The sequence below is a fragment of the Elgaria multicarinata genome, chromosome 5, assembly GCF_023053635.1.
Source record: "Elgaria multicarinata webbii isolate HBS135686 ecotype San Diego chromosome 5, rElgMul1.1.pri, whole genome shotgun sequence".
Taxonomy (NCBI): domain Eukaryota; kingdom Metazoa; phylum Chordata; class Lepidosauria; order Squamata; family Anguidae; genus Elgaria; species Elgaria multicarinata.
Window position 1 is genome coordinate 113,499,658 of NC_086175.1, and position 22,275 is coordinate 113,521,932.

The following is a 22,275-nucleotide window of genomic DNA, read 5'->3' on the forward strand; positions in this document are numbered from 1 at the left end:
TGCTGTTTTGGTGCTGTTTCCAATACAGTTAAAGTACGATGTCAACAACGTAAACAAGAGAGCAGCAGCCAACCAAAGGCCGAGCTGGACACGACGACAGCAGCCACATGTCTGCCTAATTAGCATAAAAACTGGGGAGTAAGGTAGGGATCTGATTTTTTAATTTTTATTTATTTATTTACTAGCAAAAAAGCCTGTCATACGACAGCTGTAGAGGAGCAGCAGTCTGGTGAGGAGGTTAGTGGGTTTTGGCCCCTCTGCTAGGCCGGAAGCTCCTGGCAGTTATCTTTCTTCAGAACTTGTACCTGTTTGCATTCTCTTCCCCTCCTTATTGTTTTACTATGATTTTATTAGATTGTAAGCCTATGCGGCAGGGTCTTGCTATTTACTGTTTTACTCTGTACAGCACCATGTACATTGATGGTGCTATATAAATAAATAATAATAATAATAATAATAATAATAACTTGGAACTTCCATAGAAGGCTGCAGTTCCGAGGAACATCCCTAGATGGCGCCAGAGGGCAAAAACTACAACTGGCTTGGAGGAGCAGTCTGGGCTTTTATATACCGTATTTCTTCGATTGTAAGGCGCACACTAATTTCAGTACCACCAACAGAAAAAAAAAACCTAAGACACACCCGCGATTCTAAGATGCACCCCATTTTTAGAGATGTTTATATGGGGGAAAAAGTGTGTCTTAGAATCGAAGAAATAGGGTATATAGATGAATGCATTTATATCCCGCCTCTTTTCCTCACAGGAACCCAAGGCAGTGTACATAATCCTCCTTCTCTCCATTTTATCCTCACAACAACCACCCTGTGAGGTTGATTGGGCTGAGAGTCTGTGAATGGCCCAAAGTCACCCAGTGGGTTTCCATGGTCGAGTGGAGACTAGAACCCAGCTCCCCCAACTCCCAGTCCAACACTTTAGCCACTACACCACACTGGCTCCCTTTCATTTTTTTTTACATTGAAAGGGACCTGAGCCCTTTCCCACTTTGCTTCCTGTGCTCTTTAGCTTGAAAAATTTAGTCCCCAACTGGACTCACATCAGAGGTGGGCTGGAAGAAAAATACCCCAGATGGCAGAACATGGGAAAGTAATGTGGAGGAAGATGAAGAGGGCTGGAATAGTGATATTTCTAGGCATGCAATTTCTTGTTCTTTTTCCATTTTTTTCATGGTTTGTTTTTTGTTTTCTTCAGTTCACAATAAAAAAGAGAGAAAAAAGATTGCTAAAAAAAGATAGACATCCCTCAACTTCATTTCATACGTAAATAGAGCAAACAAATGAATGGACAAACATGCTTGCCTCCATCATGTGTAGTTTGTAGTGGTGGACGGTAGTGGAGGAAGGGGGAATTCTTTTTTTTTCAGGCCTGTCAATTACGTAACTTACTATGTAACTATGGAAATTGCTACCCACAAGATGTAGTGATGACCAGCCTGAACAGTTTTAAAAGGGGATTAGACACGTTCATAGAGGATAACTTATGATGTATATATATATATATTACCTGGAATGCTGGACTAGAACAGTTTTTAGTCTGATCCAGCTGTTCTTATATTCCCAAGACAATATAACAGCAGTGAAATCAATGAAGGTCTGTCTTAATAGAAAGGTCTTAACCAACCTCTGACAATATTGGAAAACAATATTGTGAGCAATATTGTTTAAAACAACAAACTATCAAAAATCTATTCTTGACAGAACTCACCTCATCTCTTTATGGACACTTGCAATTTGATCTAGAGCCATTCGGTAGAATTTGATAGCTTTTGAATAGTTTCTCTGTTTCAAATAAATATTTGCCATGTTCACCTTCAGCATGCCTATCAAAAAATACACTGATTGAGATATAGCCCAGAGGATTTTACTTGGATGACTTATAGAAACTATACCCTAGTTATAAAACAATCCAGATAAGGGAAAATGGAATTAGTGAGCTGGCCTAGAAAAGAAAAGAAAAACAGTTTCTGGTGTTTGGTTGCATAAGTTTGGCTGGAAAGTGAAAAATAAGTAAAGCTTTGTCAGAAGCTTCAGCAAAGCTTTTGACAAAGTGCCCCATGATATTCTGATTAACAAACTAGCTAAAAGTGGGCTAGATGGAACAACTGTTAGGTGGATTCACAGTTGGCTACAGAATCAACGGTACCTACTCAAACTGGGGGGAGGTAACGAGTGGGGTACCGCAGGGCTCAGTCCTGGGCCCAGTGCTCTTCAACATTTTTATTAATGATTTGGACGAGGAGGTGCAGGGAACGCTTATCAAAGTTGCAGATGACACAAAATTAAGTGGGATAGCGGATAGCTAATACCCTGGAAGACAGAAACAAACTTCAAAGTGATCTTGATAGGCTGGAGTGCTGGGCTGAAAACAACAGAATGAAATTTAATAGGGATAAATGCCAAGTTCTACATCTAGGAAAAAGAAACCAAATGAACAGTTACGAGATGGGGGATACTTTGCTCAGCAACACTACAAATGAGAAGGATCTTGGAATTGTTGTGGATCACAAGCTGAATATGAGCCAACAGTGTGATGTGGCTGCAAAAAAAGCAAATGTTATTTTGGGCTGCATTAATAGAAGTATAGTTTCCAAATTGTGCGAGGTACTGGTTCCCCTCTATTCGGCACTGGTTAGGCCTCATCTTGAGTATTGCGTCCAATTCTGGGCACCACACTTGAAGAAGGATGCAGACAAGCTAGAGCGTGTTCAGAGGAGGGCAACGAAAATGATCAGAGGTCTGGAAACAAAGCCCTGTGAAGAGAGACTGAAAGAACTGGACATGTTTAGCCTGGATAAAAGAAGACTGAGGGGAAACATGACAGCACTTTTTAAATACTTGAAAGGTTGTCACACAGGGGAGGGCCAGGATCTCTTCTCGATCATCCCAAAATGCAGGACACAGAATAATGGGCTCAAGTTACAGGAAGCCAGATTCCAGATGGACGTCAGGAAAAACTTCCTGACTGTAAGAGCAGTACGACAATGGAACCAATGAGCTAGGGAGGTCGTGGGCTCTCCCACATTACAAGCATTCAAAAGGCAGCTGGACAGCCATCTTTCAGGTATGCTTTAAGTCAGATTCCTGCATTGAGAAGGAGATTGGACTCAATGGCCTTATAGGCCCCTTCCAACTCTACTATTCTATGATTCTAAGTCTCCTTTTCCCTGAATTAAGAGGTAAGAATGGGTAATCTGCTGGCGAAATGATTATGTGATTGTTTGAATAGGGAAAATACTCTTGGTAACAACAAACACCAACATCAAGGTTTGGTTGAGACATTTTCTGACATATTTGAGAGTGCTGCAGAAGGCCTTGGAATAGCACATACGAGGTGGGGAACAAGGTGAGAGTAAAAAAACAGTATCTGATCCAGCACAACACTGGCTTAATCAGGTTTGCTGTGACCCTGGCTTCTATCATAGCTAAGGCAGCTGGCTCAGAGCACTCAGTTTCAGGCCAATTGAGGACTGTTCTGGAATAGGTGCTAATTTTTACCTGGGGGGGAGGGGGGCTGCATACAGGCTGGGGCAGGATACAACTGATCCAGAGGACTTTTCCTGTAGCCTCTTACTTTGTGGGGGAGGCTGTCTGAATTGGCCCTAAGAATATAATCAGGAAAACCATTTGTGTTTGAAATAAGAGTTACTTTGAAAAGGAACAGCTTGTGAGAATGCATCAAATTACTTTTGCAGTAAATAAACTATCACTGGAGCATGGAAATGTACTATTGCAGAATCAGAAGTATTTGGCATATTAGAGACATATTAAATGTATGTAACTTCAGGTCTAAACAAATCACACAAAGACGATCAGAATTCAGACTGGAATTATACGATGGTGCCGTTTCTCAGCTCCTACTGGTTTCAATTGGAGTTGATTAAGAGTTCCCATCTCCCAGGATGTTTCCAAAGTAACCGATCAGCATGGTTTAGCTTTGTAAATATAACCTACCTCCGTTGCCAAACATCTTGTTTTTCACTATGACCTGATAGGTATTTAGTGCTTCTGCATACATTTCATTAGCAGAATACTGGCTAGCCAAATTAAACAGCACCTAAAAGAAAAGAAGTGAGAATATTTTAGCATCTTACAGAAACAACTGAGTCAGCAGCAACATAGGAAGAAGGGAGCTGCCACCTGGAAGAGCAGGAGAAAGTAGAGAGAAGACCCAAATATTCCTGGCCTCTCACTTGGGGAAAGGTTTCAGAGATGTGATCTTCTGCTTCCACCCACTTTCTTCATACGGTCTGCTAGCAAATCTAGTTGTTAACACTATGTATATGTTACAATAACATCAATTAACATTGAGTCTCTACCATAGATCCTTCATATAACCAACTACCTGGCCTCTGTCTATTTTACGATGATGATCAAACATGTGCAGGAAAGAAAACGCAAAGAACTGATTTCACTGCGGGGAAGACAGTATTTCAGAAATGCACTGCCTGCCTTCTCTCCTTCAGCAAAGCCCTGAGTAACTCCCTCTCCCAGCCCCACACTGGGTTCAAATGTAGGTCAATGTAGAGCCTCAGTGGCTCCTTTAACCCATTCCTGGGGCACACAGAGCCCAGTGAGGCAGCAAGGCAATTAACGCAGTCAGTCCAGGCCAAAAATGTCAGTCCAGGCCTCAAGGAACGAAATGTGGAGGCAGCAGCTTCTGTGGCCATCCGACAATGTCACCAGGTGAATGTAGAAGCTTTTAGTGTAAAGATTTTACCTTAAGATAGGTCAAGCTATGCATTAGAAACAATTATTAGCCGATTAACTTTTAAAAGAGCATCTAGCAATAATAAAGTATTTTAATGTCTTGAAAAAACATTTCACAAGTGCTGGGTCAAATCTGGCAAATTGTGGTAAAAATATATACAGTAACTACACTCCTCTGAAGTACAAGTCATATAATTTGCTTAAAAGATGCATTAACACAACTTGCAAAATGTATATCTGGACTCACAAAGACATATCTCTGGATCACTGTCAGGCAGCCGTGGACTTTAATTTTATTTTGTTATAAAGAAAGTCTGAAATTTGGTCAGTATCAATATTGACATATGAACATTTGCAATCCCAGACCAATTTTGAGAATGCCTGAAATCCCAGAGTTATGTTGTGGAGCTCTGAAAAATGTTGGCAATCATCTAAATAGGATAATCAGCATGCATAGGGGAACGGCTGAAAAGTGGGGGAAAGTTTATAACTAGTATCAGATATTCACAAAACTCATCTGAGGGTGTTAGCAACCACATTTGATTATTACCATCCTTCAGATTTTGGCCATGCATTCTAACAATATAAATTGGGTATTCTGTTTTTGTTATATATCTTTCCTTGAGAAGAAGTGGGATAGAAAGCAGTTAAAAAGATAAGCACTTACAGTGTAAGTAAGATCTAGATTGATGTTGGCAGGAGACATAGTCTGCTCACGTTGCCTTACTAATGCTCTCTCTTTTCTTCCAGCATCTTTTGCCTTTTCAAGAGCCTTAAAGAAAATAAATTTCATTTCAGTGATGTCTTCTGCCTTTCTTTACTGCATAAAACAAGATCTTTCACATATACCTAAACAAATTTCATAGATACAAACAACCAGTAAGGGACTATTAATAGGACATGAAACAGCATATTATCACAACAAAATACTTAAACTAAATATCAATTAGGGGCTTTTTAACTGAATTCAGAAAAAGTGTGCATAGAAATACTATTAATGGGCCCATCCAGAAGACACCTTACACCATGACTTTAACCACAGCGAATAAAGCTTTTTGTTTTATTCACCATGGTTAAAGCTGTGGTTTAAGGTGTCTTCTGCACATAGCCTGGCTTTCTGGCTTCACCACCATGGTTATTTATTTATTTATTTATTTAAAACATTTGTATCCCGCCCTATATCATTAAGATCTCAGGGCGGCGTACAAATAAAAGAATACAGTATTAAACATGATTAAAGCCATGGTTTAAGGTGTCTTCTGAACAGGGTCATAATGTGCAAATAGGATATAGAAAACCTAATACATAAACTTAAAATCAAACAAAATATGAAGATAAAGACATATCAATTTGCCAGCATTAAATGGCCAGGAAGCCTACTACGGCTTAGAGCCTAAGAACCACGAGCAGACCTCCTCTCATGAAACAAGCCTTTCGTACCACCTCTTCCCTGCTGCAGTCCCAAGCAGACACTCAAAAGTCCATCTTCAGAGCTGGAGGATCCTCAGGAATAGTTTTGGCCAGGCATGGGGGACTGCAGACCGAGGGGAACTCACTTCGCATGAGCAGAAGCCCCTTTCCATCCATTCAGCTAGACTTCAAGCCAACGTTCCTACTTCACACGTGGCATTCTGGGCACAAGGGTTCCTGGCATATACCGTTCAGCCCATAGCAACGAGTAGAGGTGCTAGAGAAAATCTGCAGCCAGTCCTCCTGTGCTAAGGAAAGCTATATTCTGCATCTGGACAAATTGTGCAAATTTAATGAATTCACACAAATTAAGTGTTATTTTGCAGAATTTATTTTGGTTTTGCCAGTCACAGGGAAGAGCAAGGAGCCATGTAAGGCAGCAAAGCCCTGCCCCCTCAGCACTGGAAATCTTACGGAGTCACGCTCTTGGTTTCTGAGTTTTTAACAGGCATTGCTAAATATCTTTGCAGATGAAGGAAATGAAGACTTGTTTTTAAAAGAGTGACACTGGTATTCCTAAGAAACTGAATTCTCAATTCCAAATCACATTCTGCACTTCTCCTTTTTTAAAACACTCACAAAATCCTAGCATACATGCAGAATCCTAGCATGCAGAATCAATGCTCAGTAGGCTGGATCAACTCTATCTTCAGCATTCACAGATCTTCCTCACAATTTGAGAACCAAAACATTTTGCATTTTCTCAAGACAAATCGTATTAGGACTGAGACAGATGTGACGATGGCCAGGGGCAAAAGTGCTAAGTTTTGTGGTTGTTCCATAAGGAGCCCATCATGCATAAACATACTTGCCACAGAAGTCAGCCAATTCATATGTATAGTTAGCCAGGGAGCATGTTAACTTTACACATGACTGGGCCAATTCATGTAGCGGATACTTCTATAAACGATGAGATGTGTGTGGAATGCTTATGTGGGCAGCCATTTCATCCGCTCCAGCCTTTAGTATGCAAAGTGAGCTGGAAATCTGAAAATTATACAAGGAGGAGCTGTACTCTATATTACAAGGCCAAAATATAAATTAAAGTCTGTGACTTACCAATTTTAAATCTCCACAACTGTGAGCAATACAGCTTTCTTCAACCAACTCATTCACTTTTTTTTCCAACTGTTTAATCTTTCCTTCTGGACTAAATTTAGGGAACACAATAGAATCATGTATCATGTCAATCCAGAAATTCCAAGGCAAAAACCACTTTTGCTAATGCATATTTTATATCTAGTTTAGGCCCTTCTTTGGCTTCTTTGAACCTTTATTTAAAGTTATTTTATATAGAGATTTCTATTCCTTCATTCTATAGTTGCCTGTACACTCCTCATGTGGGCTTAAAGAATTAAGTGCACAATCCTTAGACAGAAAAAGACGGGAAAAGTTTAGACAGAAAAAGTCCTGCAACTCCTGGCTGGAGCATGCTGGGAATTGCAGGACGTTTCTCTTTCTAAGCATGCATAGGGTTGCGTGAATTGACCCAGTCATGTGTAATGTTAACATGCTCCTTGGCTAACTACACATATATAACCTTGTTTTTGGCATTGTCTCAGAGAGCATTGCTATGGAATGCTTGAGAATGTTAAGGAATAATAAATACATCATGATAAATCAGAACGTATTTGTCAGTTAAAAAGTGTGCCCGTTATGGGAACCAGGGAAAAAGAAATAAAAAGATACTGAAACAATGATATTTTGGGCTGGTGTTATTGTGTGGAAGGCTGGCCAACCTTGTTCTCATTTATGTCTATAGGATTACTGAACTGTAAACGGCTTGTTATTTTAATGCATTTGTGCTAAAAGATATGCAACTAAATGTAGCTCTGATGTAATTATTGGCTTCTAAAACAATCAAAACATTACAACGTTTAAATCAACGAATGAAGCATGTGTATCCGAGTCTTAGGAGAGTACTTGAAGCTAGCATCTTGGACAGAAAAACATTTTTCCACAGTAATCAGGCTAAACTGTACTATAGCATTGTGTGTTAAAACACACACACACACAAACCAGGACCACTGTTACATTCAAGTCATACTGTAATAGTATGAGACCTAGCAAAGAGTCTCTTTGAAATCAAATTCTATTTTCCTTGTTCAGAGTCCAGATATCCTAAGTGGTAGAGACTTGATGAACTAGATGATTAGAGTTCATTTGGAGAAGTTATATGAAGAAGTCTCTTGACAACAAAATTACTGATTACAAACACACACACACACCACAGATCTGAGACTTTAGCTGCAAAGGAAACAAAAATTGTCTACATACCTATCTTCGTTTTTGGTTTCTAGAGGAGGAGCTGGACCTCTTGCTTGGCCAAGAGGATCAAATGCAGAACCTGCAGATTAGTAAACAGAATTTAGAACTGTGCCAAAGTGCCGCCCTATTGCAGCCAAGGATTTTCATAAAATGTACCTCTTGAAGCTGCTTTGGTAAAACCTGCTGCCTGTACTGCCGTCATGGGTCGAGCAACACCATCCTTAAAGAATAAAGGGAGTCACTTTTACGCTGACAGCCATGAGGAAGCAGGAATTTGAACAGAGCACAAAGCTGACATTAAGTGATAGAACACAGACACAACTTTAATTCTATTATCGTGAACTGTATTCTTTTGTAGGTACTGTATAATACATTTATTACATTTTTTTATTGGTTAAGGCAGCAATCCTTTACATACTTTATCTGGGAGTAAGCCCCACTGAAAACAGTGGGACTAACAGCTGAGTAACTTGTATTTATTTATTACATTTCTACACTGCTCATGAGCTGAAGCTCTCTGTCAATACCCACAGGACTGCTCTGTAAAATACTTTATTAAAATACATCTATCTTACATGTACCCAGGAGAGTCTTGTAATATTCTCTGTGACATAAACAACCTAATATTTACCATAATGTTTAACATTGTTCAGGTTCAGACAAGCTAAAGCCCACAGAATATATGTTAAAGAGTGATTCTGGGGAATGAATGAGAAAAGGTAAAATTAATGGCTTCTGTCATTAGATCAGGGGTGCTGAACCTCTTTCAGCATGAAGGCTGAATTCAAATTCAGAAAAGCTCTCGGGCAGGGGAGGGGGCTGCAAAGGAAGAAGGCAAAGGGGCCAAAAGCAAGGGGCCAAATTCAAAAGGGGCGGGGTTAAAATACCAGGATATTTTAGCTTAAAGGTCTTACTGCCAGAAATGGAAGCCTTAAGTGAGGCATTTCAACTTTTCAGAACAGGGAAAAAACTGCAGAAAAGCCAAGAAACCACCAAATAACAGGGAGTCAGGATGAGGGAGCATGAACTACTGGTAATGTGGAAGAGGGGTCAGGGCTGCCTGGATGCCCTCAATGGTCAGATTAAGAAACCAAGTGGGCCAGATTTGGTCCCTGGCCTGGAGGTTCAACACCCCTGCATTATATGATGGATTGCAATCATGACCCAATCAACCATGGTTAGGAGTTCAGGAATGTTACATCTGCACCATCTTATGTTTGAAAGAAATACAAGTCATTCTCTAAATGAAGACTAGTTATGTATTCCGCTTTTAAAAAAATACAAATATTCTCCCGGCTGCTCTTTGGATAAGAGAAGGGTAGGAAGGAAAGAATAAAATAAACTCAATGGCTGCTAGTTGTGATGGCTATACGCTACCTCCAGTATCAGAGCCAGCTGTTTGGGAACATGGGCAGGAGGGTGCTGTTGCATTCCAATCCTCCTTGTGGGTTTCCTGTTGAAACCTGGCTGGCCACTGTGTGAACAGAATGCTGGACTAGATGGACGCTGGTATGATCCACCATGACTCTTATGCTCTTAAACAGTACAATGATATACATCTCTACTCAAAAATATGCTCAATTGAGTTCAACGCTACTTACTCCCATGTAGCTGAACATAGGATTGCTAGCATGAAGTGCATTGCCCCAGGAATTTACCATTAGGTCCTTAAATTGCAATCCTATGAATGAAGTAAAAAAACCTGAACTCAATGCACAAGGCAACATTACAATTACTCCTTTATTAAGAAGCTATTGTTATTGAATGCTATGGTTGAAAATTTAGTAATACTCATTTTCAATTTGTGCTGCATTAACTCTACGCTGATATGAGCCATCTCCTGACTGGCACTGAATATTATTGTGTACACTGATGGATGTCTATGAACTATAAATAATTGTAGCAATATTACCTGTACAGCTGCTGTCATTGGTCTGCCCATTGAAGAAGATAGTGTTGTCTTTGACTATCGCAATGTAAGAAAATATTTAAAGTCAATAATCACTGCATGTTCTGTTTATAAGGGAAGAACAGGGCTGGAGCCCAGGAAACCCTGTTCTAATACGATAAAGGGAACACTCCTCTAACACCAACTGTAGACATCTATGTTGTAATCACATCTACAGAAGTACTGATGGGAAATCTCATACTAGATTTCTAAACTATGGTGGAGGAAGGAACAATTCCAATTCCCTAATTGCTATACAAATTAAAATTGGTATGAGAGAGCAGAAACATATCTTTCTCTATGTAAGAGGCACTGCCACTGGTCAATTCACATCTAGCATCCTTAAGGCATGGCTTCAGGAGGGACAACTGAGTTAGACCACATCCTCCCTTTCCTTGCATAGATACAGCAGCTCTGGCTTTGGTCTTTTCTAATTTTTGCCTCAATTTCCCAGCTCCCCTTATACTTAAGGCTATGATCTATTTATTCCTGCTTCCAGCAAGCCAGCATTCATTTTTATTTCTTCCCTTTCCACCTTGCAACAGCAATACTTAATGTTTCTGAAGTGGGGAAGTCATCTCATTCAAGAGATGGCAGTAAAATAAATTGTGAGTAGGACAAATGCCAACAAAGCCACTGCAAGCCACACCGAAACCCCTCAGGTACAGAACTTCATTTGTCCCTGTCAGGCTTCAGTCCCTGTTATGTTCTTGCATAATTTAAGGCCCACTGTGACGTGACTGTATAAGTTGATTGGGATCAGGAACTTGAAAATTATGCAGCAATGTGTATGAATCACTAGAGAAAACACTGAGCCAAAGAAAGAAGAGTTGAGTAAATCTGAGTATAAAATAAAAACCTACCCCATATCCAGTAGCTAAAGTTCGTGTACCTGATGTACCCGGAACCTTGGCTGTAACCTTGTAAAAAGACAGTTCAGCATTAATTAAGAAGTGTTCATTGAGTTTGCAGAAATTAGATTGTTTTAAAAATAATCGCCACAGAAAAGTATACTGAAGCTTTGTACTGAGTGAAGCTTTGTACTGAGTGTTTCTTTTATGAGCGACAAAATGCAAAATAGTTTTTATTTCATCACCTCCTGTTCTTAGTGCAAATTCCTGTCAAGGGAGTAAGTAGTGAATCTTTTTCAGAATTTAGACAAGATTGCCTCCTTTCGGCCAAAAAGGAGAATACTCTTTAGGACATGCTAGGACTCTTGAACTGCAGGCAGTCTAGGGAGAATTACTGTATTACAAAATGCTTGATCAAATGTCAACACTAATGCAAAACCATCTGTACCTCAGTAAGGGAGCATTTTAAGAAATAAAATGTAGGAGGCCATAGATTTGCCCCCCAGAATCTCCAATTGAAGGTTATTGTGTAGCAGGCCTTGAAAAACTTCTTCTTCTAGACCTTATAGAGCTGGACTTGAGGAATGCTGCTGGTCAATATTGACAGTGCTTGGCCAGATGAACACTTAAGTGGCTCTTCATGAGCAGTTATCAAGGTAAGTTTTCACTGCTCTTGTACATATATCTGTTGAATTCCCCTAATCTGTTCAGGAATTTATCAAGATATTGTCCTTACTGCTTCCCTAAATGCCTAATATGATTTTCTGAGCAAGTCATTATTTGGAGTAAGATTATAGAAGAAAAATAGCTGATAAATCCAAAAGGGATGGGGAACAAATGTGAGCAAATTGCAACTTCCCTGATGGAGGATGAACAAAATACAAGGGAATACCAATAGAAAATTATGGGATTACACATACTTCTTCTGTTGAATGGAAAGAAAGCAAACATGCCTATCTTAAACATGTTTATGACGAAGTGAGATTTTATTTCTGAATAAATATACATGAAATTAGATTGAAAATATTGCAGTGGAAGTAAGGCTCATAAGAGTGCTTACAAATGCTTACACTGATATATTTTAAGTTTTAACATTTACTTACTGGAGGTCGTCTACCATGACTAGTTTTCACAGCTTGTTGAAAAGCTGGATCATTCTCTAAGTCCTAAAAGAACACAACACAATATAAACAGCAAAAAACAAAAGAGTTAATAACTTTACAATTCAAATTATTATTATTATTATTATTATTATTATTATTATTATTATTATTATTATTTCTTACCCACCTCTCCCTCTGGATCGAGGCAGGGAAAACCATGAAATACAACAATACAATACATAAAATTTGTTAAAAGAGTATATAAAACCAATACAATATTAAAATAGCAATCACAATATTTTCAAATTCTTAGGTTTAAAATTCATCTGGGTAGGCCTTCTGGAACAGATTAGTCTTCATGGCTGTGTTAAACTCAGAGAATATTAAGCTGACAAATTTGGTTTACTGGTATAGCTAAATAATACAGTTAGGAATTTCATTTGCTTTTTAAAATCTTATTAATATTGGGCTGTCAGACATAACTGATGCCCGCTGTATGATTGCTCCTGCTTGGCTCCTCCTGTCAGTGGGAATGGCTAACCTAACCAAGAAAGCTCTGTCTCTTGTTAGTTTAGTGTTACATCTGAACAAGGACCCCTGACTTGTTCTCTCCTAACAAGCCAGAATCGTAAGCCAAAAACAAATCCTGGCTTATGATGCTGGTTTGTTAGGAGAGCAACAAGCCAGGGATTCTAACTCTGATGTAATACTAAAAAAACCACAGATGGGGGTGTGGCGTTACACCCCACAAGTCAATTCCAAATGTATGTCTGCAGTTTGTAAGTCTGTGGTTTTTAGAATGTTGGCCTGAGTGGGCGGAGTTAGAATGTCTTGGGAGGGGAGAGGAGTGATATATAAGGGAATGACTGAGGGGATTGAAAAAACGTTTCGGGGGACTTGTTAGGTACTCTTAGAGTCTGTAGTGCTCTCTGTGTTTATGGTACTTAAGTTCTGGGAAATTTGAGGGTCAGTGTAGTGAGTGGTGTCTTTAGAGTGTAGTGTGCACGTAGTGGATGTATATTAATCAATACTGAGAATAAAGAAAGTTCAAGAGTGATTGTGTGAGAAAAAGGAAAGCGCGTATGTGAATGAGTGACAGGATTGTATGAAAGGTTTCAAAAAGGTTTTTAATTGTTTTAGTTGAAACAAAGCTTGTGAACTTTTAAAAATAAATTTTGATTGTTTTGTTTTTAAACTACCACAAAAATCCCACATGTCTGTTTGGCATTTATCATCTTAAGTTTACACATTTAACACCCACTCTGACAATCATTCACATAAGCAGATATAACTCACAACGCATTATTATATATATTAAAAATCCTTCTCCATTTTAAACCCCTTTCTCCACATAGTTTGGAGGAAGGTGGTTCTTATCCCATGCCTCAGGCGTATAAAGCGGTGGTGCTTGGCTTGAGCAGGGAGTAGCCTCGGCCGGGTCTGGTGTTCAGAGCCTGTGTCGTGGCAGGGGGTTTCTTAGTTTGTTTAGCCACTTTGCCTGGAATGCAGAGATCTGCAGAATTCTGGCTTATCATTATGTCTGAACCAGCCCATAGCCTGTATTTGTTATATTTGTGCATTTACACTGTTGCATAACTTCATGAGCACTAATATTTTAAAAATGAATTATGCTAATCCAAACTGTCCTGCATATTTTCAATTTTGTTTATATACAAAGTAGCAGATGGTCAGCTACCTCTTTATAAAAATAAAAAACCCACAAAAAACTGTAAGGTATCATAATGTAAATTATATTTACCTCTGTATCGAAGGTAGGGTTATAATCATTGTAGCCAGAATAAAGATCGTCTTCATCTGCTTCAGGTGCCAGGTGGACATTTTTCATCATTTTAACCTTCAAAACATTGCATGAGTTACATTGTTGGCCTTTGAGTTCAGGCATCAGTAAATATTTATCAGCTAAATGTTCATGCAATGACCGTCTCCTTATGTTACTAACATATAAACTGTGCTCATGATTAACTGTCCAGTTCTTAAGCACTAAAATTCCACTAGGACTAACCGGCTACGGTGGAAAATATAAAACTTTCATGGATTGCCATAGACACAAATGCTGCAGTCTAGAGTTGCCTGATTGAAGCAGAAGGTTACACACCAATTGCTGCACTGAAGTCTCTCCCCTTTGTAAGGAACACATGATAAGCACTAATAGTTCTGTCATTCCAGGGTCCTGTTTCTTTGTCCCAAGACAAATGATCAATAAATGCTGTACCAAGTCTCTGTTTAATGTAGAAAAAGGGAAGGGGAATCCCTGAGGACAGTAGAAGACACTGAGATTTATGGCCCAGCATCCAAATACCAAGTGACACAGAAATATCACTAGCACAGTGAAATTCTATGCATATAAAAACTCAGAAGCAAATGTCTTACAGTGCAATCCCATACATCTACTCAGAAGCAAATCCTACTGAGTTCAATACAATTTATTCCCAAGTGTGTACAGGATTGCAGCTTTAGTCTTTTTCCTCAGTGATCACGTATACACTTCTAATGGAGCAAATCAGAGAAGTCATAATAAGGCCTAACAATATTTGGACAGATGATAATAATGATGCATTGGAAGACAGTTTTATGTAAGCATTACTACTATATCACAATCTCAGATTAAAGCAGAACTGAAGCAGAAGTTCTTCAAGTTTCACTTGAAGGTCTATACAGAAGGCGCAAGACACTAGTCAACAGAAAAAGAGTTCCATGGTTTTGGGGTCACCAATGAGAAGGCCCTCTTCTGCATGCCAAATTGACTGCATGATAAGCTGGTACTTGAGAAGGATTCCTTCAAATAACTTGGGGTTCATCTACACCAAGCAGGATATTCCACTATGAAAGCAGTATATAAAAGGCAGGAACCACACTACTGCTTTATAGCAGTATTGAAGTGCACTGACAATTGTTGGGGCCCATTGACACGTACCATATACTGCTTTCATACCACTTTCATAGCGTTACCCATATTTCTTCGATTGTAAGACACCATCGATTGTAAGACAAACACTAATTTCAGTACCACCAACAGAAAAAGAAACCCTAAGACACACCCGCGATTCTAAGATGCACTCCGTTTTTAGAGATGTTTATATGGGGAGAAAAGTGTGTCTTAGAATTGAAGAAATATGGTATATCCTGCTTGGTGCAGATGTGTCATGGGCCCCAACAGTTGTCAGTGCACTTCAGTTCTACTATAAACTAGTAGTGAAGGTCCTGCAGTGCACTTCAATACCGCTATAAAGCAGTAGTGTGGCTCCTGCCTTTTATATACTGCTTTCCTAGTGGTATATCCCGCTTGGTGTAGATGAGCCCTTGGTCTCAAGCTGTTTAAGGTTTTAAAGGTTAAGAGCAGCACTCTGAATTGAGACTAGAAACTACTAGTATCTCATGCACAATCACAATTAAGTATTCAGACATCTGTATTTTGTACCAGCTACTGCTTTTGGACTCTCCACACAGGCAACCCCACATAAAGCATGATGCAGTGGTCTAGTTTGGGTAACTGAGGCCAGGTCTGATTACTCCAGATAAGGCTGTACCTATGGCATATAAGCCAGAGCTTGTAAAAGGCACTCTTGGTTACAGCAGCTACCTGAAACATACCAGAAAACAAGGTGTCCAGGAGCATCCCCCAAGCTGCACTCTTGGTCCTTAAAGGGAAGTGCAACTCCATCCAGGTGCATTTTCACACCACTATCCAGACCTGCCAAATTCTCAACCCACAGAATTTCATCACAGATTATGAGTCTTCTAACTAAAAATGTAAGGTTTTTAAGGGTGCAAGTCTATGCATATTTAGACAGATAAAAAACACAGATTCCCAGCTTGACCGTATCAAGGCACAAGCCTATATTTGTCAAGCAAAATGCTGCCAACGTGCGAGTTATTTTGATTGAGTGCTTACCTCAATGAATGGTAAGCCCTTCCAGGGTCGGGAACTGCAGGTAGTGACTCAATTTATCCTTTCCTTCGAAAACATACAAGAATGGGAATTAAACCGCTGAAAATCTGTTTTAAAATCTGGCTTGTTTGTTTTTAAATTAACAATAGCAACAATCGGCATACTGGGATTTGTCACGTGTCCTGCTATCTTTAAGTTCGCGTTGACTTTCCTCCGCTTAACGTAGCTTATTCATGATGTTTCTTCCGAGCAAGGCGGGCTCTACCTCGGGCCACCGACGGAAGGGAGCAGGGAGTGGGTCCGCGCTGTTGTCAACAGTAGGGCCTATACCCTCAAGACCACAATGCACCTCTTCAGGTTGCTAAGAGACTGGAACGCTTCTCGTGGAAAGAGGAAGGCAATCTGAGCATGCGCAACATCACCTGGCGAAGCCATTGTTCCCTTAGACTGCCCACAGTTGTTGTCACATCCTGCTTTTCCGCTTGAAGAGAAGAGGAAGAGGTGGGCGGGCCAAAGTAAGGGCAGAAAGCAAAGATGGTAATGGAAGTATGACAAATATAGAGACAAGGGGGGAAAGTATAAAAATTAGGTGTAGAATGAATTAAGTAACAAAAGGTTCAAAGGATGGTTAATCCTATTTAGGGACTGGGTGAGTCAGAGAAACAGAGAGGCTGAATTTTAGATGTATAGGATTCTCCCCTCAATTATGGTTCCTGTTAGTAGATTTTCCACATTTCAGGGTTTCCCCTCTGTTGCAGTAGAACTTTTTTTTTTTAATTAGGAAGGGTGAGATTCTTGGGTTCAGTTTTGCTCACCATTTTGGAAGTGAGTGGTAGTGGCTGCCCTAAAATGGTCCAAGCAGTAAGTTTTATGGTTATTTTGTCATACGTTGTTACCCTTTATCCAGGGGGAGAGGGAGAGAGAGAGAATGTGAAGCACCACCATCGAGACTAAAGCCACAGCTAGTCCTAAGGTTTATCCTGGGATCATCCAGGGTTCGCCCCTGCCTGAGCACTGGTTCCCCTGTGTGTCACCTAGATGAACAGGTTTGACCCCTGGATGATCCAGGGATAAACCATAGGTCTAGCTATGGCCCAATACAGAAACTCTCTCTGCTATGTGTCCTAGCCTAAAAGAGGCTGATTTCACTCAAGGACACGAGAAAATTAGAAGGTGGTTTACAATCATAATTTGTATTCTGCATAATATGTGTAGGTGGAGAAATGCCACACAAGTCTATGTGTGATCCACCTAATTTGATACTTTATCAGATAGACTATGCTGACACACTTCAGAGGACAATGCATATGTATTAATATGTAATGATGATAGATATGACATAGAGTGGGTTGAATTAAACAGTTAGTTTTCTTATAGAGTGCAGTCCTGTGCACGCTTAGACAGAAAAAAGTCCTACAACTCCCAGCATAAATACAAAATATGCAAACTGACTAATTTTATTGGACCAGCTTCTGTTGATGTAGAAACATTAAAGCTTTTTAGCTACACAGAAGTCTGTCTGAGTAACTGAGCAGGTTCTATATGCCTACATCATCAGAAGTTTGTAAAAAGAAGAAGCTATTTCCCCTTTCTAAAGCTGTAATACAATATACTCTTACTTGAGACTAAGGCACATCAAACTCATTGGGGCTTGCATCACACTGAACATGCATAGGATTGTGCAGTTATTAATATAGGCATTGACATGCTCTTTTTTGCAACTACAACAAAAACCTTTCTCCAGTTTTGATGTATGTGATGTACGTAAGTTGTAAAAATATGTCACTTTAATGTGTAGTATTTTTATCAGACATTTTACGACCTCAGCAGAAGGCTGATAGCATTTCACATTCAAGCTCTCATTGGTCTAGAACATGTTAAATAATCTGCAATTTTACTCATCCAAAATATGATCTATTATTTGTTCATTCTTTCAGGTAAGACACCCAATTATTCAGCCTAAATCACTGCTGCCTCTATCAACATAGCTTCATCAGCTTCAACTGAAAGCTTCTTTCTGAAAGCCAGTCCATCAAGGACTATTATAGAGTATTATTGTCATGAAATATTCATTGACGGTATTAATAACCTTAAGCAATTACCTAGGTTATACATTACATTACTGGTTATCAGGTATAGATTATGCCATCATGTTAAGCCATCCTGATAATTAGTATTTTTAAATTTGTTTTTTTTTTTAATAAATTCTTTATTTCCCATAGTGCAAATATCACATTCTGGATTATTTCTCATTGTTTCTTGAAACTAGCAACTTGTTCTTACCCTTTGCCCATCCTTTTAGTGGGCTTTGGCTCGTCCTCATGTAGTTACAGTCCTGCCCACTTCAAGAAGGAGCTAATAAAGGAATGTTTTGTGTATAGCAACCACTAGTAATTGAGGGTAGAACTCTTAAACACACTAAAAACAACCTTTTTCACTTTTTGTTCAGAAAAGAAGTGTCCCTTAAGGTGGCATGGCTTGATACACCATAGGAGATGCATAGTCAGGATTTCATGTAATATTTTGTGGGGTAGATGGAATAAGTTCTGGATTTACACTATGAAAGGACAAGTCCTGCTGAAAAAGAATCAAATTGGCTTCTGCAAAGGAATGTCCTACCCCACTAAACTTTTTAGAGATTTTTGAGAATGTCAATAAACATGTGGACCTGAGTGATCCAGAAGGCATAGTTTACTGAAATTTCCAAAGTCTGTCATCAAAGATTCCTGAGCAAATCAAGTAGTCGTGGGATTAGAGGTGATGATCTCTTACGGATTGGTAACTGGTTAAAGGACAGAAAACAGTAGTAATAAAGGATCAGTTCTTGCAATGAAGAGATGTAAAGAGTTGGGTCCTATGACTATTTTGTAAATCCTTTTAAAATATTTTTTTCCTTTTTATTGTGAGTTTATTGTGAACAAAAAAATCGTGAAAAGAAGAGAACCCCCCCCCCCCAAGACATTATATGCATAGAAATAACAATATTCCATCAAATACAACTTGGGGATTATGCGTAAACTTCAAGCAAAGCAGACCATGGCCTAATCTACACCAAGCAGGATATTCCACTATGAAAGCACTGTGAAAGTGGTATATAAAAGGCAGGAGCCACACTACTCTTTTATAGCAGTATTGAAGTGCACTGACAGCTGTTGGGGCCAATTGACACATACCATGTACCGCTTTCATACCACTTTCTGTTATATCCTGCTTGGTGTAGATGTGTCATGGGCCCAAACAGTTGTCAGTGCATTTGAGCACCACTATAAAGCAGTAGGATAAATCCTGCAGTGCACTTCAATAGTGCTATAAAGCAGTAGTGTGGCTCCTGCCTTTTATATACTGCTTTCATACCACTTTCATAATGGAATATCCTGCTTGGTGTAGATGTTCCCCAAATATCCATATGTTTATCCATTTGCAAGTGATGCCTATATACCATGTGTTCAAATGTTAATAGTGTTCATAAGTCCTCAATTCATTGCATTATAGGAGATGAACATTCATCCTTCCAGTTTTGTAATATCAGTCTTTTGGCTGTCATAAGAGCTCAGAAAATCAATTTGCGCTGACCATACATTTGCTTCTAAGAAGCCAGTAAATAGTTCAGGAGGATCTGAACATCATTTGATATTAAAGGTATTCCAATATAAAGTTTATCCATATTATGACCTCCTCCCAAAAGGAGGTGGCTGTTTGGCATTGCCAAAACATACTGATCTCCATAGCTTGTCTACTTGTGCCCCCAGGCTGTTTTTTTCCTGAATGAAACCTGAAGGTTTACTGGGGGGGGGGGAGGAGCTCTCCCTTGTCCCATGTTTATCTGAGTTATTTTAGGTGCTGAGAGGAGGCAGGTCTAGAACAAAACCACAGTCTTGTGGACTACAGCCCACATCATCAGAAGCATGTATCTCATGAAGTGGGCTGTAATCTAGGAAGGTTTTATGCCATAGTAAATGTGTTTGTCTTTAAAGTGCGGAAGACATGTTGCTGTTGCTGCAACAACTCACTACATCTACACCTCTGTAAAGGTCCAGAGAAGTGAATGATGTAGAGATTCAAAAGGCAGCCTCCTCTGCAAAGCAGAAGGCAGAATTACCCACCTCCAGCGGAGGGTGATTTGAAGGAAGAAAGGTTAGAAAACTGAATCAGACTTACAGGGATTCAGTGGGAAGTTTCCTCTCTGGATGGTTCCTTTTGTGTGCACAACAGCCTTTATTTAATTATATTTGTCATGGCATACTAACAGTTCTCATGTGGGATACAGTTTGGAAATTACTGGTGTATAATTATAGTGCACAGAAATCGTAAACAAAAAAAGGACATGATAAAACAAAGAAATGTATTCAGGCCTCTCAACAGATTTTATGATACAGACTAGAAAAGTGTACTTTTAGCTGCTGTTGTGTTTTTCTTTTGTATTTTAAACATTTATACCCATCCACCAAAAGTCTTAATCAGGGCATCTTACAATAAAATACAAAAATACAACAGTATAAAAAACACACGCCTTAATAAAGCAACTCTCACAATTTCCCCAACAATGAAGACAAGTTCGAAAGGAAAGGAAAACAACATTGCTTGGCTTGCCATTGTATATGTTGGTGCACAGAAGCCTTGTTGATGGGTGCCTATCTTTCGTTTATCAGGGTAAATATTAGCATTCGATATCCTTAGGTGTCACTTTCTCCTTCCTCTGTCTCATCAGTGGATGAAAGGGATGTGTTTGTGTACTCTCCCTCATACACTCTTTTCCTGGGTAATCAGTATAGAAGCAGGCTCTCTTTGCTGCTGAGACAAGACAACCAGCTTCAAACTCATTGCCCACCTCACCTGCAGGAATAACTGCAATCCTATGCATTTCTATTCAGAAGTAATTCGAAGTAAGTGTATACACTCACAATCTTATACCCTTACTCCAAAGTGCAAGCTTATTCTTGGAATTGTTACCAACATAACTAATTTTTTCAGCCTAGAATTTTGGAAAATCAAACCCAGATAGCAGGGTAACATCTTTCCTTTGGAGTTTTTACCAAACAAATAATAATTTAAAAAATCACACATAAGGATAATGGGAATTGCAGATTAATAATATTGAAAAGATGAAAGACAGCATTTTTTTCCTTTTGAAATAAAGTATTTTAATCTGGAACAGGGAAATTCAAAGCCTTTCATGATTACATAACTCAATATTGTTGCAACATTAACAAATTCTACCCTGAAAATTAAAATTTGAGTTAAGATTTTTAGTACCTTTCCAACATCACAATAACCTGAAAATAGAAATGGGCACCTCTGCCCACAATCTAATTAAGATAAAATAAGATCTATTTGGATCAATGACACAAGTAATTTTAGCGCTTGCTTTAGTAATTTAGACAGCAGATATTTTTGTGTTTAGTACTTGGTGTTCCTCAGACTATATGAAAAATAACATTTCAAAATCATATCTTTCACACATGACATGCCCAGTTGTTGTTTTTTTAAAAAATATCGTATATCAGTATACTGCCTCTTGAAATTCCTATATTCTTCCGTCCCTCTGGCACTTCTTCAGTCTGGGATGTGCCTTGTCCAGACTCAAGCTATAGATCCATGTAGCCAAGTAGCGTCAGGCTGACAACAGCTCTCCAAGCTATCAGGCATTTCCCATCCGCTTCCTGAAATTGTAACTGGAGATGCCAGGGATTGCACCTGGTACCTCCTACACCAAAAGTACCACCTCCTCTATACACTGGTTTACTGGCTTAATTTTTTCATGATAGTATATTGAACCTAAATAGTGGTTAGAAATTACATTCTTCCAGACAAGCTTAAGAGACAAAATTTGGCACACTGATGTACACATTTAGGACATCCAAATGTAGTAATCTGAACCCCTGGTTTGTTTAAGGGACAAACTTTCCTCCCCTGCTAACTTAAGGTTATTGATCTTCAATGTTGCCCACCCCTACCCCAAAAAACCCTTAATATTAGGAGGAAATGGTGGTGGGAGAATTC

General features: G+C 39.2%; 1 protein-coding gene across 2 annotated transcripts in view; it reads right to left on the bottom strand.

The window, feature by feature from the left end:
• Positions 1–16,573, bottom strand: part of IFT88 (intraflagellar transport 88) — a 52,398-nt gene extending 35,825 nt beyond the window's left edge. The window contains exons 1-12 of one of the 2 annotated variants that reach the window (XM_063127057.1): positions 16,440–16,573; positions 16,279–16,341; positions 14,125–14,220; positions 12,366–12,428; positions 11,275–11,331; positions 10,376–10,429; positions 8,620–8,683; positions 8,473–8,542; positions 7,255–7,345; positions 5,393–5,497; positions 3,970–4,072; positions 1,724–1,838 (exon numbers count right to left, since the gene is read on the bottom strand). In XM_063127057.1, coding sequence (XP_062983127.1) covers positions 1,724–1,838; positions 3,970–4,072; positions 5,393–5,497; positions 7,255–7,345; positions 8,473–8,542; positions 8,620–8,683; positions 10,376–10,429; positions 11,275–11,331; positions 12,366–12,428; positions 14,125–14,214 — 812 coding nt within the window. In that variant the 5' untranslated portion in view covers positions 14,215–14,220; positions 16,279–16,341; positions 16,440–16,573. The remainder of the gene's footprint in view (positions 1–1,723; positions 1,839–3,969; positions 4,073–5,392; positions 5,498–7,254; positions 7,346–8,472; positions 8,543–8,619; positions 8,684–10,375; positions 10,430–11,274; positions 11,332–12,365; positions 12,429–14,124; positions 14,221–16,278; positions 16,342–16,439) is intronic. The other variant, XM_063127058.1, reaches the window with a different exon arrangement.
• Positions 16,574–22,275: the final 5,702 nt, after the last annotated feature.